Source organism: Colias philodice, chromosome 20, assembly GCF_061535455.1.
Source record: "Colias philodice isolate Cphi_HAF_F1 chromosome 20, ilColPhil1 Martin Lab GWU primary, whole genome shotgun sequence".
Lineage (NCBI taxonomy): Eukaryota > Metazoa > Arthropoda > Insecta > Lepidoptera > Pieridae > Colias > Colias philodice.
Genome location: NC_143105.1, coordinates 9,323,039 through 9,341,860, shown reverse-complemented (window position 1 = coordinate 9,341,860; position 18,822 = coordinate 9,323,039). Strand labels below are relative to the sequence as shown.

At 37.7% G+C, this 18,822-nt stretch overlaps 1 protein-coding gene and 1 long non-coding RNA gene across 3 annotated transcripts in view; one reads left to right on the top strand and one right to left on the bottom strand.

The window, feature by feature from the left end:
- The window catches only part of unc79 (UNC-79 domain-containing protein), a 69,128-nt gene that overhangs the window by 35,628 nt on the left and 14,678 nt on the right, over positions 1–18,822 (bottom strand). For both annotated transcript variants that reach the window (XM_089708030.1, XM_089708029.1), the window contains exons 19-31: positions 18,649–18,758; positions 18,191–18,331; positions 15,333–15,470; positions 14,881–15,027; positions 14,564–14,700; positions 11,710–13,527; positions 4,098–4,254; positions 3,317–3,518; positions 2,644–2,859; positions 1,738–1,869; positions 1,166–1,301; positions 783–917; positions 179–284 (exon numbers count right to left, since the gene is read on the bottom strand). In XM_089708030.1, the coding sequence (XP_089564156.1) occupies positions 179–284; positions 783–917; positions 1,166–1,301; positions 1,738–1,869; positions 2,644–2,859; positions 3,317–3,518; positions 4,098–4,254; positions 11,710–13,527; positions 14,564–14,700; positions 14,881–15,027; positions 15,333–15,470; positions 18,191–18,331; positions 18,649–18,758 (3,575 nt within the window). The remainder of the gene's footprint in view (positions 1–178; positions 285–782; positions 918–1,165; positions 1,302–1,737; positions 1,870–2,643; positions 2,860–3,316; positions 3,519–4,097; positions 4,255–11,709; positions 13,528–14,563; positions 14,701–14,880; positions 15,028–15,332; positions 15,471–18,190; positions 18,332–18,648; positions 18,759–18,822) is intronic.
- Positions 5,385–6,779, top strand: LOC149479646 (uncharacterized). The gene is made up of 2 exons (XR_016317218.1): positions 5,385–5,597; positions 5,925–6,779. It is a non-coding gene; the product is annotated as an uncharacterized LOC149479646 (long non-coding RNA).

Sequence of the window (18,822 nt, the reverse complement as noted above, 5' to 3'; positions counted from 1 at the left end):
GCATTGAGTTTCATAAATTTATATTTAAAAAATGGCTTAAGAATCAAGACAATCAAGAATCAACACTATTTCAACAAATTTTACTGAGCAAGATTTTATATTTTTGTATCAATAGCTACTAATTTACTTTTTTAAGTATTTAAAAACAGATACACATTAAATTGGAAAAGTACAATACCTGTAATAACAGTAAAGTAGGTTCTGCAATACTTGCTCCCATCATATAGTTCTGGTCTAAAACTTGAGGTAGATTGGCCATGAACGCGTTGAATATTGATGACATCCTGAAATAGATAATCAAATTCAAATATTTTATTCCATGAATATGGGTACAATTCTGGTGTCATACATAAATTGTTATAGATAAAATATATTTTTTTACATAATAACATAGTTATTTGTCTATAATTGGGTCAGAATTGAACAGTTTTAGCACTAAAAAATTAATAAAAGATGTGGAAAGGGTTCTAGGCATTATTTACAACTTTGAAGTTGGAAATAACAAGAAAATTAAAGAAAAGGAATAAGAATTTCTAGTTTAAAAAAATATGTGTGCGTGTACTAGTGTACACACGTAAGAATTGAAACTTCTTTATGACCTTATTTTTCAAAAAATAATTTACTATATGCAACTTTACAGAAATACGTCGAATCACGCGTGGTAGGGATAAGAAAAAGATGGCGCGTAACGGAAAAATGTCACGCGTTACAAAAAAATGTTACACTAAATTTTTTTCCAACCCCGATAAAGAAGTTTCACTTCAATAACATAAATAACATACCTCAAAGTCTGCGGAGTTATAGTGAAGTACTTGTCAACTGAATTATATCCGAGTAAAAGAAACAAGTGTTTTAAAACCAAGTCTTGAGTTTTATTATTGTTTGTCTTCTCGTCAGTTGGGTGGGCTTGGTCCGACCTGAATGTGGAATAATTAAAATAAATTAACGAGTTGGTCGTTAGGAAATTCATATATTATAATTTTCTAAGTAAGAGTACAAACATGCAGATTCTGCCTATCATTTCCCATAAATATTGGCTATTCATTTTTTGGGTTCCATTGGTAGAAATTATTTCTTATCATTTAATACTAATTCAACCTTAAAATTTATTTACATGTCATAAGATAATTAAAAACGCATTAAAAATCATGATTTCTTAAATAACCTGGACAAGAACTGCATCAACAAGAACACCAACAAATTCGTTGTTTCTTTGTCAGCTTCTTCGAGATCAACAGCTTTCGGCAACACTGTTGTTGCCGTGTCTTCTGTTGATCGACCCGATACTGAGTGGACTGTGTCTGTTGAAAAATAGCCTGTATTGTATGGGCGATAAGGTTGACAATAGCTTAGCAAATAGTAAGAAATTATTGTATGATGTATGTATGATACGGAATGGATTGTGTTTGTTGAGAAATAACCTTTATTTTATGCAGTATAAGGTTGATAAGAGATCGACAGTTTCTTTAGTATTATTTTCACTAAAAATTTTAAGTCTTTCCATATCAGTAAAAGTTATTAATTATGATTTCCGTATGGTATGGTTTGCCCATAATTTTAAACATAACTTTTATTCTATTAGAAATTATTAAATTGGAGCTCTTGAAACGCTTTTACATAATTAAAAAGTTTAATTTTAATTAATTTCTATTATATCCATATTTCACGTGTTAAAATGGAAGTTTCGTAGTTATCATTCACAAAAATAAAAGTTTAAAAGTAAAAACTTTCACAAACCGTGTGCATTATTGGTTTTCTGTGAACTCCCCGACTGTTGTGGCGTGGGCAACAACTGTCCTAAACCGAATCTCGATGTCTTTCTCTTTAGAAGTGGCGCGGAGTACTGGCGCGAGTAAATTTTCTCACGCTCTGCGAAAATACCATAAAAAAATGATTTCAACCAACAAATTAAATTTAAAAAAAAATCATTTATTGAATAATATATGACATAAAATTTAGATTATACACCCCAGACTCTTAATTAAGAAGATATTTCGCTGTAATTTAGTATTGAGGTAGAAATCTAGGTACAACAGTTATGGTTGCATAGTATAATTTTGCAAGCATAATTTTAAAATAATATTTCAAAGCTTTTGATGCGTTAAATGTTAATAATTTATGTAGAACTACGGGTACACAGATAAAAAATCTCACCTGTTGGTTGTGGAACAGCAGCAGGTGCAGATATGGTCCTTTTATACGGCCACTTAGCATCAAAAGACGCAGATAGTGACCGTGCGTGTGCGTGCGCTTGCGTGTGTGTGCATGTTTACATATAAAACGCACGTGCCACAGATAAAAAATATTTTTGCTTACCAGCTGGTTGAGGTGGAACAGCAGCAGGCGCAGATATGGTCCTCTTATACGGCTACTTAGCACCAAACAAGAAGCTTATATCTAATACACTGGAGACCCAGACACCAACTTACCAAGTTAGGTGTGAAAGGGATAAAAAAACATACAGGCGTCATTCAACCCCATATTTTCTTGTTACAAGTTAATGTTCATACTGAAATATCCAGTGTATTTGATATAAGCTTTTTGGTACCAAAGGATGCAGATAGTGACGGTGCGTGCGCGTGCGCATAAGTATGCGTGTATGTGTTTATGAACTATTTACCACAGATAATTAATGATTTTTACCAGCTGGATGAGGTGGAACAGCAGCTGGTGCAGATATGGTCCTTTTATACGGCCACTTGGCCCCAAAAGACGCAGATAACGACCGTGCGTGTGCGTGTGCGTGTGTATGCGTGTGCGTGTGTGCGTGCGGCTCCCGCGCGACCGCACTCAGTGCGTCATGCGCACGACGCACTTTGTACATGAACCACTCGGAGCTTGTGGAACTGCTTACTAGCTCTGGAAGTAAGTATTATTATTTAAAATATATAATAATATATTATAATATATAATAATAATATATTTAAAATAATTGTGGTTACAGATAAATGTGAATAGATGAAGATGAATATATAAAATGTATGCAGTTGATATTACGTTGTAAAACACAAACTAAATGGCAATAATTATTAATTTGTTGCTTGTGGTGACACTAAAATATATTTGCTCGTGAATCCATGAAATTTAGTTTTGATCTATAATTGATTTAAATGGATAAAAAATGTGTGATTAATGTGTACAAAAGCTGATGAAATCACTTGAAGAACTGTCTACAAGTGAAATCTGCTTTTGTATAATTTTTTACATGTTCTGTTTTCAAAAATTAGCTGTATAAAGTATAGTTCTATCTACCCTTCTACCAGAAAAAGTTAACTTTTATTGTTCACATTAAAATTTACAAGTGTTAAAAACCTACCTCTCAAATTGGAAAAGTCAACATTCTTATTAGTATTGATTTGAGCCTCCAAGAACAGCGCTTCGAATCGATTCAGGAAAAAGTCCCAGGTTAGAATTCGTCTGTCACTGAGAGTGTTATGTAGCTGGTATACAGATTGTAGAATCATAGGTCGGTCCACTATCACCAGGTCGAACTGGGTCTCCAGGCAATAGAGGAGCAGCTGAAAATAAAGTATTAGTCATTTATAGTGATAGTGGTATAAAAAAAGACGTGTGGCACTCGGGGACTGCCGCGGTAAAGCTATTGCATGCTATGCCTTCAAGCCACACCTCCGAGCCCGTCGGAGTGGGGAGCGTGAGGTTTTTTCGTAACGGAATTTCTCGACTCGGTCCCCGCGCTCAAGGCCCGCGATAGAAGCTATGCAATAGCTTAAAAATTTCTGTTCTGGGAATTGCCACATTTTTTAATGGCATGGTTATAATAATTACAAAAAAGCCAATAGTAACATATTTTTTTTATTACGCCAATTTTACATTGCTCGTTATACAGACATCTAAAAAAGAAGCATTGAAAGAATTTCAATAATTTCTTACATTTTTTAATGGAAGATCACATACAATAAATTATTGTTTTCTTATTTTATTAGTTTGGGCATTGGATTCATTGAACTGCTTCTAAAATTGTGCAAAAAATGGTCCTTCGAGTATATTTCAGGACCTTCGGGTCAATTTTAATATAGCATAATGAATAATCTATCGATAAATCGAACCACATCATTAAAATATTTCTCACTAATTACCTCAATAGCGTTATCATGTATAGTCCCAATGTACAATGTTGCCCGCTGCGCCACGTACACGTTGATATCGTCCATACTTGATATTAAGTAGCAGAATGCAGTTGCCAATGCTGTTTGTAGCGGGAGACTGGTTTTAATTGGAGACCCGTCCATGAAGCTGTGGGAGATAATTTATTAGTGATTATTTAAGTGCTTGTGTAGGGAATATAAGGAAATTTTCTTAAAGTTTAAAGATGATTGTTCATCTTTTTTTTGTTTGCTATGTTTGCTATGTTATAACATGGACTAATAGAATCTAAAGAGGACTGATGATTGTCATACTAGAGATCGTACCCCGTAATTTCAGCTTATTGCTAGATGGCGCTCTCATTTGAGCTTATTATTTAATTTGCAGTTTTAAAAGCGCCACCTAGTGACCAATTTTAGAACTAAGGAAACAGCAAACTATCGATTTTCAATTATTACATCTAGAGGGCGTTGTTTTAAAAACTCCGGTGTTTTTGAATTATTATTTTAGTTTTTAGGGAGCATCTAAGGAAGTGAGTACCTCTATTACGATTTCGACACCCACTACAAACATTCGACATAGTGATCAGAGTAGTGTATATAATATAATTATATTATATATATTCTTTATTTTCTGTTAAAAAAATGTCTATATCTTTTTTCTTCTTAAGTATTCCCTTGTAAACAGTATTATTTATATGACCATAAAATACGGGAAAAGAAAAAAAAATGTGGATGTACAGCGATGATTTGAACCAGCATCTATCGATTTTAAAGTACGAGACTCAGTCAACACAGCTACAGGCACTTATACGTCTTACATTGAAATTTATGCTCTAATTGTTCGAGTATTTCTTTGATAAATGGGTCATTGTCAAATTTTGCGCAGGTAAACTTGTCCCTCAAAACTTTTTTACTTCTATACCATTAAAAAGTTAACTGTCACTCAAAACTTTCAGCAAATACAAACTTAATCGCATTACTAATAATATATTAATAAAAGAAAGGCCTATTTTTAATTTTTTATTTTATTTTTTAAAGTAACATTGTGGTTTTTTCTGGTAACAGAAGGGTTTTCCATACAAATTTGACCTGTCCCAAGTAGCACTTCGTTACAGAAAATATAAAATAACTACAATTTCCAATATACCAACCCACATCAATTAAAATATTACTATAAACAGAATATTGTAAATATTTCTAAGAGTAGATTTTAAAAGCGATCAGTGCTAAAATTTATTTTATAAAAAAAATTTTAACTTTGTCCCACGTAGTGTTTAGAATCGTGTGCTCTACTATGTTACTAAATAAATAATTACTCAAAATAGAGGTGGCGCTGTTTTCGACTTTCTATTAGCTTGAGCAAGGTTTCTGCAGCCATTGTGGTCGTTTGTTAGGTCGGGGGGAGGGGTACATTGAATTTCAGTCGACCGCATGGCGTTGAGCGTGCCGCGTGTTTTTATTCCGCATCAACATTGTTACCTCCCTATTAACGTAACTAAAACCGTTTTTTTCTATTATTTTACGTTCAATTTGTTGTTTAAGGGGTAATTATGCTCAATTTGAAATAAAAAAATAACTAAATGCATTATTCTATGATTTATGTCTTTTAGAATGTAAAATTTACAACTCTGTTATCATCATTCTGTTACTTAGCTCATGGTAACAGAGTTGAGTAAGCATGTATTCTTTAACTTTTGTTTGAAATTTTATATTTGTAATATTTTTTTTCTTAATAATCGGTTTCCTTAAGTAATTTTGAGTTGTTATATGTAAATAAATCATATATAATTAAATGTAACCTTGAAGAAATTGTTACAGGATATTCTGCCGTTATTAACGCCCTTAAAATGCTTCTCACGCTAGCTGAGCAGCAAGCAAGTTAAGAGAAACATATCGCAGTTATTTACAGATTATATAAAATTGAAGTAACAATTACAAACAGTTAACAAGAGATACGAGACGTATTAAAAACAATGCAACAGAGAAAAACGAAAAAAGTCTAAAAATAAGGACGGCAATCCAGTAAATTCAGTAAAAACTATTAAAAAACGCCATGAAAAAGTTAAGAATCGGAAGGAAAAGTATGCTATTGATAAAATATTTGACAAGAAGGCCGTTAAATTCTCTAGGCAGGAAATACAAATTATAAAAGAGTGTCTTGCTGTGGATCAAAGTTTCATATGAAAAAAATCAGCCCACATGTAAGAAAAATGTTTTAAAAACCAAAATCAATCTTTTCGAACGTGAAAACATATCAAGAGTATGCAATTTATTCACTTATAGTACAAAAAGAACAACTAAGTTACTGTGTTACAACTCTGTTATTTTCGTGTCCCGAAGATTAAAGAACATATTTACGAAATTTAGGAAAAGCTATTCAATATAATACTGCTATATTACAATAGGTTAATTTGCCAGTTAATGAAGCGGTTATATGTTGTAATTAGCTGTTAATTTATAGATATTTCATGGAGTTGTGTAGAATTTAAGGTTTGTTATTATTCATAAAGTAACAGAGTTGACTAAAACTTTAAATGAATTACTGTAAAACTTAAAAAAAAGCTTGTACTTTTAATGGTGATTATAAGATATAAGACTGTAATTAATATAAAAGCCAAAATATGTGCGACTGGCTTATTTAATTTTATGATAAAAGGTAAAGTATAATGATAACAGAGTTGTATTTTTTCACCACCCTGACGCACTAAATCTGAAATAAATCTTAAATTATTAGCTAAACATCGCGGCCAACTTAAATAAACCCTACTTCAGTTGTTTTAACAGGCACAGGCATAAAGAAAAGTTCAATTTTAAAATATTTTCTTCTTCACATTTTTGAAATCTGCAGTTACGTTTACCTGCGCAAAATTTGACAATGACCCAAATACAGTTCATAGCAACGCGGTGGTGGAGCATCTTAAGGAAGTGAGTACCTTTAATAAGATTTCGACACCCACTACAAACATTCAACATAGTGATCAGAGTAGTGTATATAATATATATTAGTTATATATATTCTTTATTTTCTGTTAAAAAAAATGTCTTATCTTTTTTCTTCTTAAGTATTCTCTTGTAAACAGTATTATTTATATGACCCTTAAAATACGGGAAAAGAAAAAAAAATGTGCATGAACAGCGATGATTTGAACCAGCATCTATCGATTTTAAAGTACGAGACTCAGTCAACACAGCTACAGGCACTTATACGTCTTACATTGAAAGGAGATTGCCCAAGTGACTATGGCACTTGGTATCGCAATCAAACTTATTGTGTCAAGATGAAATATAGCTCAATTTAAAGCTTGATGTTAGTACTTTTAGAAACGATTAAAGTTTTTATGTAAATAAGCCGCAGTTCACGACAATAAAAATAAAACAATAGTTTTATTCAACGCTTCAAAAAAATACTTTATCGAGTTTATACTAACGATGAACGTTAAGTTTTACATTTATTACATAGGTAATATTTTAATTTACAAGACAAATGTGAAAAGTAAATCGTAATAAACATTATAATTCAAAATAAATAACGTCGAACAATGCGTCGAACACATTCATTCAACTATGACATATGACGCAGGACGCTTGCAAGAGAGATAGATATATGTGTCAAAACAGAAACTTTTACTTTTATTTCTATTTATTCGGTATAATTACGACTTAATAGTGATAAATGATGATCATTATAAATACAAATAGGAATTAACAATATCACGAACACGTGACACAACTAGTATTTTACCGATTCCATACGTGGTCATACATGTTTCAAAAGAATAACTTTTACTATTATTTCAATTTATCCGGTATAATTTAGACTTAATATTGATACATATGATCATTATAAATACAAATAGGAATTAACAATATCACGAATACGTGGCACAACTAAAATTTTACCGATATCACCCGTGGTCATTCTCCTAATTGTTCGAGTATTTCTTTGATAAATACAGTTCATAGCAACGCGGTGGTGGAGCATCATAGAGTAACTTATATAGGATTGTGGAGCATCTTAAGGAAGAGAGTACCTTTAATAAGATTTCGACACCCACTACAAACATTCGACATAGTGATCAGAGTAGTGTATATCTTTATAATATAAAAAGGAATCCCAAAATGTGTTGGTAAGCGCATAACTTGAGAACGGATTAACCGATTTCGTTAATTCTTTTTTTATAATATTCCTTGAAGTTCGAGGATGGTTCTTATGTAGAGAAAACGTGAATATGTACCACGGGCGAAGCCGTGGCGGACTGCTAGTCTTCTTATATATAAAAATGAATCGCAAAATGTGTTGGTAAGCGCATAACTCGAGAACGGCTGAACCGATTTCGATAATTCTTTTTTTATTAAGTATATTCCTTGAAGTACGAGGATGGTTTTTATGTAGAGAAAACGTAAATATGTACCACGGGCGAAGCCGGGGCGGACCGCTAGTAATATATATTATTTAAATTCTTTATTTTCTGTTAAAAAAATGTCTATATCTTTCGTTAATTCTTTTTTTATAATATTCCTTGAAGTTCGAGGATGGTTCTTATGTAGAGAAAACGTGAATATGTACCACGGGCGAAGCCGTGGCGGACTGCTAGTCTTCTTATATATAAAAATGAATCGCAAAATGTGTTGGTAAGCGCATAACTCGAGAACGGCTGAACCGATTTCGATAATTCTTTTTTTATTAAGTATATTCCTTGAAGTACGAGGATGGTTTTTATGTAGAGAAAACGTAAATATGTACCACGGGCGAAGCCGGGGCGGACCGCTAGTAATATATATTATTTAAATTCTTTATTTTCTGTTAAAAAAATGTCTATATCTTTTTTCTTCTTAATTATTCCCTTGTAAAAAGTATTATTTATATGACCATTAAATATGGGAAAAGAAAAAAAAAAGATGTACGGCAATGATTTGAACCAGCATCTATCGGTTTTTAAGTACGAGACTCATCAATACAGCTACGGGCACCTATACATCTTACGTTGAAATTTATGTTCTAATTGTTCGAGTAATTCTTTGACAAAAACAGTTCATAGCAACGTGGTCCATGGTCTTAGATCATTAAGTAATGGATGGAGTACGCTGGCAAATGTTCTAACTAAACTTTCTGCTGATTTTGGTGCGGGGAAGGTAACTCACACTATTGAAACACAATCACACATTCACAAAAATAATTTGTGTCACGAAAGTCGTAAAAATTTATAACCTTTTAAGCGACGAGTTTTTAAATTCAACTCTATCCCTAAGTTCATAAAGATTAAATTTGTATTTCATTCCAAGTTGTCTCGTGGGGAGTGCAGTTCAATATCGCGTTCTAAATTCAACTTTATAACTTAGATCATAAAGATTAAATTTGTATTTCTTTAATGCCTCAGCCCCCGGAATCACAGACACAATAGAAAATCTATTGTGTCGTGGGCCGTGGTCCGATCGGGCCGCTCGGTGGTCAAGGGACTAAAAGATAGACTCGTAAGGAATGCGGTTCATTATCGGGTTTTAAATTCAACTTTATCTCTTAGTTCATAAAGATTAAATTTGTATATTTTCTTTCCATGATAGTCTCGTGGGGCCGCATCAATGATCGAGTAAACGACTCGATTATTTGTCTTGATCATATCGCTAAACGATACATCGACGATTATTAGAAATTGCATTTAATTAGAAATGTACGTTAAAAAAATATACACAAATGAAAGGTTATTCCATCTTTTTTAATATTCGACATGTTTGAATTGCTTCTGCAAGGCTTGACAGTGCAAAACGGCATTTTTAGCGGAGCACTCGCAGACGTCCTTTCGATGTTTTAGCCTAGGAAAACGCAGAGTGTTTGTAATCGATTACGCAAGTAGTTTTTATGAAAGCATAAGATTTTTCGATTCGAATAATCTTATACCTCGACAAAAGGGGAAACACCTGCGAGTGTTATCGATTACTTAATGATCTAAGTCCATGGTGGTCACGAAGTCACTCTCGAACAGCGATGAACGAAGTGACAAAAATAGGCGGTCCATCCTAAGGAGCGCTGGTGCAGTGAACTCCCATAAATAATTATAATAAAGTTGTGCTCATTCATTTAACAATTAATATATCTTTAATTTTAAATTAAATTTATCGTATACCTAAACTCCAATACGAATATCAAATGCCTAAATACGGAATCCAATAAGAGGTTAAGAGAAATTTTCAGTCCTTCGCGAAACAAAAGATCACGTAAACATAGCGCAATCCATTTTATAGATCATCTTCATACTTGATAGTATTATTTTTTTATATTTTTATTGAAATTGATTCCAGAAGATAACTTTAAAAATTCATTTTGTTACTTTTATTAGTAGGTACGATCCTTATAAGTATTTTAGTGTATTCAACCAACTTAAAAAAGTGTGACTATTTTACAACAATTTGAATATGAATTGTATACAATATCGAAGCTTTAAAACTAAAACAAAATGATGTGGAGGTAGGGAGGTGGATTTCCTCAATCGAAAAAGGGAGAGACTAGTCTACTCGACCGGCCGGCCGTAAAGGCCCCGATTATTGATGGCGGAAAGTTGTATATATGCTCTGTAGCGAAAACATTTCGCTTGTGCGATTCAGAGCAAAAAATAACATTTAAATAAAAATATTTTTTTGCGTATTATATTTTACGTATTATATTTTACGTTATAGTTTACGTTTTTTGCGTATTATATTTTACGTCAAGATACTATTTGGCACATTGATTTTTTTTTGTAGCGACATCTCTTAGCTTCATTAAACCGACTTAATGCTCTAAGGAGACATCTAGTTCTTAAACGTATAAAAAAGCTTATAAAAATGCCAAATGCTACTGTGAGTGACATCTATCGACAAAATTGGGAACTGAGAAACGAGTTACGTTTTTTACTATGGCGATTGTAAGTCTTCTTGAGTGTATTAGTCTATGGTTATAATTAACTAATGTTGATATCACGTTGCATGTGAAATACATGCATACGTGCTGACCGTACGTGTTGCCGCATGTGGACTGCCTGTAGAAGCGTGTAGCCGCGTGTGAACTGCCCGTAGAGGCGTGTAGCCGCGTGTGAACTGCCCGTAGAGGCGTGTAGCCGCGTGTGAACTGACCGTAGAGCCGTGTAGCCGCGTATGAACTGACCGTAGATGCGTGTAGCCGCGTGTGAACTGCCCGTAGAGGCGTGTAGCCGCGTGTGAACTGCCCGTAGAGCCGTGTATCCGCGTATGAACTGATCGTAGAGGCGTGTAGCCGCGTGTGAACTGCCCGTAGAGGCGTGTAGCCGCGTGTGAACTGCCCGTAGAGGCGTGTAGCCGCGTGTGAACTGCCCGTAGAGGCGTGTAGCCGCGTGTGAACTGCCCGTAGAGCCGTGTAGCCGCGTATGAACTGACCGTAGAGGCGTGTAGCCGCGTGTGAACTGCCCGTAGAGGCGTGTAGCCGCGTGTGAACTGCCCGTAGAGCCGTGTAGCCGCGTATGTAATGCCCGTAGAGGCTTGTAGCCGCGTGTGAACTGCCCGTAGAGCCATGTAGCCGCGTGTGAACTGCCCGTAGAGGCTTGTAGCCACGTGTGAACTGCCCGTAGAGGCGTGTAGCCGCGTGTGCACTGACCGCACGAGCATGGTGACGCGCTCGACGGCGGTGAAGCGGCGCGTGGGGTCGGCGTGGTGGAAGGCGTCCCGCAGCAGCGCGCACAGCACGCGGTGCAGTGTGCACTGACCGCACGAGCATGGTGACGCGCTCGACGGCGGTGAAGCGGCGCGTGGGGTCGGCGTGGTGGAAGGCGTCCCGCAGCAGCGCGCACAGCACGCGGTGCAGTGTGCACTGACCGCACGAGCATGGTGACGCGCTCGACGGCGGTGAAGCGGCGCGTGGGGTCGGCGTGGTGGAAGGCGTCCCGCAGCAGCGCGCACAGCACGCGGTGCAGTGTGCACTGACCGCACGAGCATGGTGACGCGCTCGACGGCGGTGAAGCGGCGCGTGGGGTCGGCGTGGTGGAAGGCGTCCCGCAGCAGCGCGCACAGCACGCGGTGCAGTGTGCACTGACCGCACGAGCATGGTGACGCGCTCGACGGCGGTGAAGCGGCGCGTGGGGTCGGCGTGGTGGAAGGCGTCCCGCAGCAGCGCGCACAGCACGCGGTGCAGTGTGCACTGACCGCACGAGCATGGTGACGCGCTCGACGGCGGTGAAGCGGCGCGTGGGGTCGGCGTGGTGGAAGGCGTCCCGCAGCAGCGCGCACAGCACGCGGTGCAGTGTGCACTGACCGCACGAGCATGGTGACGCGCTCGACGGCGGTGAAGCGGCGCGTGGGGTCGGCGTGGTGGAAGGCGTCCCGCAGCAGCGCGCACAGCACGCGGTGCAGTGTGCACTGACCGCACGAGCATGGTGACGCGCTCGACGGCGGTGAAGCGGCGCGTGGGGTCGGCGTGGTGGAAGGCGTCCCGCAGCAGCGCGCACAGCACGCGGTGCAGTGTGCACTGACCGCACGAGCATGGTGACGCGCTCGACGGCGGTGAAGCGGCGCGTGGGGTCGGCGTGGTGGAAGGCGTCCCGCAGCAGCGCGCACAGCACGCGGTGCAGTGTGCACTGACCGCACGAGCATGGTGACGCGCTCGACGGCGGTGAAGCGGCGCGTGGGGTCGGCGTGGTGGAAGGCGTCCCGCAGCAGCGCGCACAGCACGCGGTGCAGTGTGCACTGACCGCACGAGCATGGTGACGCGCTCGACGGCGGTGAAGCGGCGCGTGGGGTCGGCGTGGTGGAAGGCGTCCCGCAGCAGCGCGCACAGCACGCGGTGCAGTGTGCACTGACCGCACGAGCATGGTGACGCGCTCGACGGCGGTGAAGCGGCGCGTGGGGTCGGCGTGGTGGAAGGCGTCCCGCAGCAGCGCGCACAGCACGCGGTGCAGTGTGCACTGACCGCACGAGCATGGTGACGCGCTCGACGGCGGTGAAGCGGCGCGTGGGGTCGGCGTGGTGGAAGGCGTCCCGCAGCAGCGCGCACAGCACGCGGTGCAGTGTGCACTGACCGCACGAGCATGGTGACGCGCTCGACGGCGGTGAAGCGGCGCGTGGGGTCGGCGTGGTGGAAGGCGTCCCGCAGCAGCGCGCACAGCACGCGGTGCAGTGTGCACTGACCGCACGAGCATGGTGACGCGCTCGACGGCGGTGAAGCGGCGCGTGGGGTCGGCGTGGTGGAAGGCGTCCCGCAGCAGCGCGCACAGCACGCGGTGCAGTGTGCACTGACCGCACGAGCATGGTGACGCGCTCGACGGCGGTGAAGCGGCGCGTGGGGTCGGCGTGGTGGAAGGCGTCCCGCAGCAGCGCGCACAGCACGTCGGCGCCGCCCGCCAGCGTCACGCAGTGCAGCAGCACGGGCACCGCCACCGACGCGATGTGCGACTGCGCCGCGTCGCACACGTTCCACAGGCTACGTAAAAAAATTGACATAATAAATAAGTACAGCTTGAGATGACGCGCAGTGTGTGCCTTAGACACATAAAACTGAAAGAATAGAATAAATATGATCGCTCTGGCGGGTCACGGGTGGCTGAGTTCGTCAAGCGTCCGCCCCAGATTGGCGTGAAAGGTTGCGGGTTCGAGTCCCACCTCGTGATCGAATTTTTTATATTCTTTATAAATTATAAAGCATTTGAATGCGATAGAACCAAAAATATAAAATTCAACGAGTACAGCTTGAATAGGAGTCCATGGGCTCCCTCTGCTCTCTCGGAATTAGTAAAACACTATATCTCAGGAGCCAAATGACAAAAACCGACTTATTACCGAGAAATAGGGAAGACAAGGTATCACATTTTCTAATAGCATAAAAAAAATCGCGTTAAAAAATTCCACAAACCTAACCTATTCATTGTCTGATCAAAGTTGATCAGCTAAACTTGGAAATTTTTATAGAAACACGGATTATGCTGAAGGTACGCTATGTGCGCACTTGAAAGGGTTTCTAACTGAGATTCACCAAAAACAAATCCAGCACATCGTCTGTATTTTTGTTCAAAACTTGAAAATAAACAATTAGCTCGCTGAACATAATATACGAACATCATACTTCAATCAGTCCATGAGCTAAACACTCAATATCAGTGCTGTTAGTGGAGTAGATAGTTAATTAAAACGTGAAAATACATTTCACGCTTCATATCTGAACCTGATAAATACCAATCGAAAGATCAATATATAGGAAGTCCCAGTATTGGTAGATAATCTGGTACGTGCGTGTGCGAAACGGGGATATGCGGGTTTTGCTTTGACTACGCAGGCGAAGTCACGGGTGGAGAGCTAGTTTATTATAAAAACGAGAACATATTAAATGAAAAAACATACAAGGTATTGGTGCAAGTAAAATATGATAAATACTCCTACGATAATCACGTAAGACAATATTATAAAATGCTTAACAACGTAAGAAATCGTAGAAATTAATCCACAAGCCTATTTGCACTTACTTGTCTATAAGCAGGTTTTCTTGGCACCAAATCAAGAAACCTTTATGTTCTGCCAACGCATCTGTGTTCAGTACGAGAACTTGCAAGCATTGTAATAAGTAGTATAGTACATCCGGTCTTGTCGTGTTTTTCAACTCCTGCAATAGCCAAATTTCAGAAAATTTTCATTTAAAAAATAATGTAGGTACTATAATATATTACAATTTAAAAATAAACGTCTGTCCGATAAATGAATGTTAATGTATTCCTTAAAAGGTCAAACATCATCATCAAATTTTTCACTTATTACGAACAATATCTTCATTAAGCCTATTTACCTGTAACAACTGATGTATATACTGAAGTTCTTGCGGTAACTCCTCAATGCAGAAGTGAAAGCGACCAGCTGAAGTCGGCCAAAAGTTAGTTATGTCATCCTCTACCGATTCTGCTTCATGTTCGCCCAGTAAGTTAGGTGTGGATACCTAAAAATAGTTAAACCAACCAGCTTGAAGGATCAATAATTTTAAATATTCTTTATAAATAACGAACTGGTAAATGAAAGTCTTATCGTTTGTACTTATGAATGTAATTATTAAAAAAATGTTTGGAATCTCAAATCAACATTTTTATTAAATTAATAGATAGCATATTTGAAACAGATAGAAAAAATAAAGATACAACTAATCGGTATTGAGTTAGTGCCTCATAAATCTGGATCTTTCTCCTTTATAAAATCAGAAACCCTTCTACCACACTAAACAACAATAAATTCACTTAAATTACTTACATTAGCGGTAGCAGTAGCCACATCAGTGTCCGTCAAAGTCACAGAGTGCGCAACAGCAGTGGGCGGCTGTTCTGCCGGCGGTAGTGATACCGCCATGTCTAGCTGCTCTGTGATCGTCTCCACCGTTGCTGTCATTATCTGACAATGTGGGAACTTTGTACTGATAATGGTCAGTAGGACTATTTTATTGACAGGATTTAAAACAGGGATGCTTTTGGTTCACGTTTAGGAAAAATTAAAAATAACTTAGGTTATTTGGTATGCCATAAATATGACCTTACAGGATCAAATGCAAGTATGCCTTTGCACTCAACAAAAATATTTTTAGATCTTTGTATTGATACCAGACTAACGGATAGTTTTTGATGCTATATTCTATTTCAGTTCGAAACCTTGGCAGTTTTGATTATATTACATAAAAAAAGTATTGCAATTGCATTAGCATAATGTTAGCAGAAATAACATGATAGAACTTGTCTTCGTGAAATTAGGTGAAGATAGAACTTTTTTCTTATTCTTGTTCCATGAATGAGTATAGGGTATTCATAGTATACAAATTTTGTTGGTTCAATGGATTTATTTACACGTGAAAGTAATTCAATATGAATCATTAAACAAATTTTATTAATGTTTAAATATTTTAGCCATATTACTTCGCTCACTTAGCCAAATATATATAAAAATATACAAGCAGAAAAAATACATAAATTACATGTATATTTTTTATTCCATTGTTGCAAATATAAAAATGCAATAAGGACAGACCACGTTTTTATCCGAACAAAAATTGAGATATTTTTTGACTTAGAGGTATAAGATTTACAGGAGTAGGTCCGGAACTCGGAACTATTAAATAATAACAGGTTCAAAGATTTAAGAAAGAATGAAGAATAGAAAAGTCAATGTTGTCTGCTTTAAATTCAAATTCATAAATTTAAAAGCATCTTACTGCATATGTGTTTTTGCAAATAAATGTATTTAATCACTATAATGAGATGAATATTGCTTTTATAAAAATAAAATTTATGTATAAATATATTGCTGCTAAAATACAACTATCTACATTAAGGTCTAAATATCTAGCCAAACTACAATAAAAGCGTTTTATTTTAGGAATTTTTCAGGAATGTTGTCATTATAACCACGAACATAATATTTTTATGGATAACTTTGAATGTGGCAACACAGTGAAAGGATTGACTGCACCACTTAAATAATATCTTTAGCTTTGAATGGACCCACAGGAGACATAAAATATTGTTTACCCACATAAAATTTAAGGAAAGTTACACTATTTTTTTCCATCCGAGACAAAACACAACTATTTTTGAGACCATTGAATATTTTTACCTCCCCAGAACAAGAGAAAGAACGTCACAGTCACTTATACATGAAATTAAATTATTTTCAATCCTAGCAATGAAATATCAACCCCAAGGGTCAGCAAGCACACAACAGAAGCACAGGAAGGAATACAAAGGTAACGTACTTGCGTGTCGCCTGACGACTTAGTGAGAGAGCCGTCCGAGCCGACGTCGCTCATTAAGGACAGTTGCATGAAATGAACAAACTATACATCTATTACATACAGCCCTACTTTTATATCCGATGTGAAATAATTTAATGCCTGTATATTTTATTTGTCTAAGATTTTTTGTAATTTTTTTGTTCTGTCTGAGTTTGTTTTCTGGTGGACGCCTGATGTACTTGAGAATGTATAGTGCAGGAAACTAACATTCTGTTGTAGATTGTTTCCTGGTTAATTAAGGTTATTTCAGACTTTAAAGTTTGGGTTGGTAACTTTTGCATTAATTTCCATAAAAATGAACTTGAAAAGATGAGGTTTGGCAATATTGTCTTAGATATTCATAGTCATATTATAAGCAAGTTGTAATACTCCTTTAATTTGCGGCTATTAAATCGTTTCATATCGGACTTTCCAACATTAACTTCAAAAACATTTGTAGAATTAGTGCACGAAGGGCTACATGAACAAGTTTATACAAAATCCAAAGGTACACTAATAAGAACATTCAAATTTAACGTGCGTATACGATATAACGTAAACCACACTTTTATTTAATTTTATATTTATCGCGTTTAAAGCAATATAATCTACTACACACATCAATTATTTACATTTGTTCAATTTTAATGTTTTATAACATGCTAAAACGTTTGTATAGTCCCACACATACTATTATGATATGATTGTAACATGCAAATAAAACATGGGGGAAATCTTTCAATTTGATGGCAAGAAATAAATAAATTTAGAAGAGGGTAAATTATTGTTTGTCACACCTTCTACATAATTAAAACTCCACTGTATTGTATAAAATGTTAATTTGATCAGTGTATGTTAGTATGTTAGAAGTATGAAAATGCATATTTTCAGTGATAAATCTCATGAAATTGTAAAGAAAACAATAATATTATAAAAGATAGTATTAACAATGAAAATGATCACTTAAAAAAAAACACAAGATTGTACAATGGCTAGGATGGAAATAGACAGGATAGGACAATAATTATTTTTTGAGTGAACTTAAGTAGAAGCCCCCCCTTTCATACTAAAAAAAAAAGACGGGTTGCAGTCCGGCAGTGCCGGCAGAAGTGAAAACTTGATTATTAACGTTGAGCATGTTCGATATTTTGGAATGGTATCCGTCTTACGCTTTTTCGATCAGGTCACGTGTCCTGACGCGAGTTTAAGATTTTATACCCATTACAGAAAAAGTGCTCAATGCCGCTAAAGAAGTTTTCACTTCAAATATTGTCAATAGCGCAGCTTTTTTAGATATCTCCCAGTTTTCCCGACCACGACCCATCAGTTCGGTATCTCGGGACATACATACATGCGGCATGTGCGACAGCACGCCCCCGAGCGAGGAGCGCTCTGCGGCGGGCTGCGCGGGGGGGGCACTGGGGGCGAAGCGCCGGGACTCCTCCTCGGTGGAGCGCTTGTCAGACCATGACTCTTCGGGGACTGGTTGCACCTGGTTATGTGCGTTATAAGTTTGTATTTGAAAAAATAAATAAAAATATTGAAAAAAAAAAATGCGATTTAAGAGTAAAAATTGATGTAGTTTGTGTAGTTTTGAGCATTTGATGTTTGTTTATAGATATTAAAACTAAGAATGTATTGTTAGTTAAATATTATATAAGTTGTATTACAATTAAATTCATGGAAAAACATTTCATCGTAGGTGAATATACAAGCAACTAAATTACAATTGCAACTAATGAAATATTTCTTTAAATTTTTTATAAGGGTAGTTCAACAAAAAAACATCTATGCATTTATACCACTTACCTCCAAATTCTTAGTATCAGGTAGCAGAGCTCTCACAAGCCGAACTGCCAATTGATGGCACAGTGCAGCCGCAGAACAGTATGAACAGGACACACCCCACATGCACACCGCTGGGGAGATGTTTATTTATATGTAAAATTTTAACGTAAGAAGTATTTTTTAAACTATCAACAA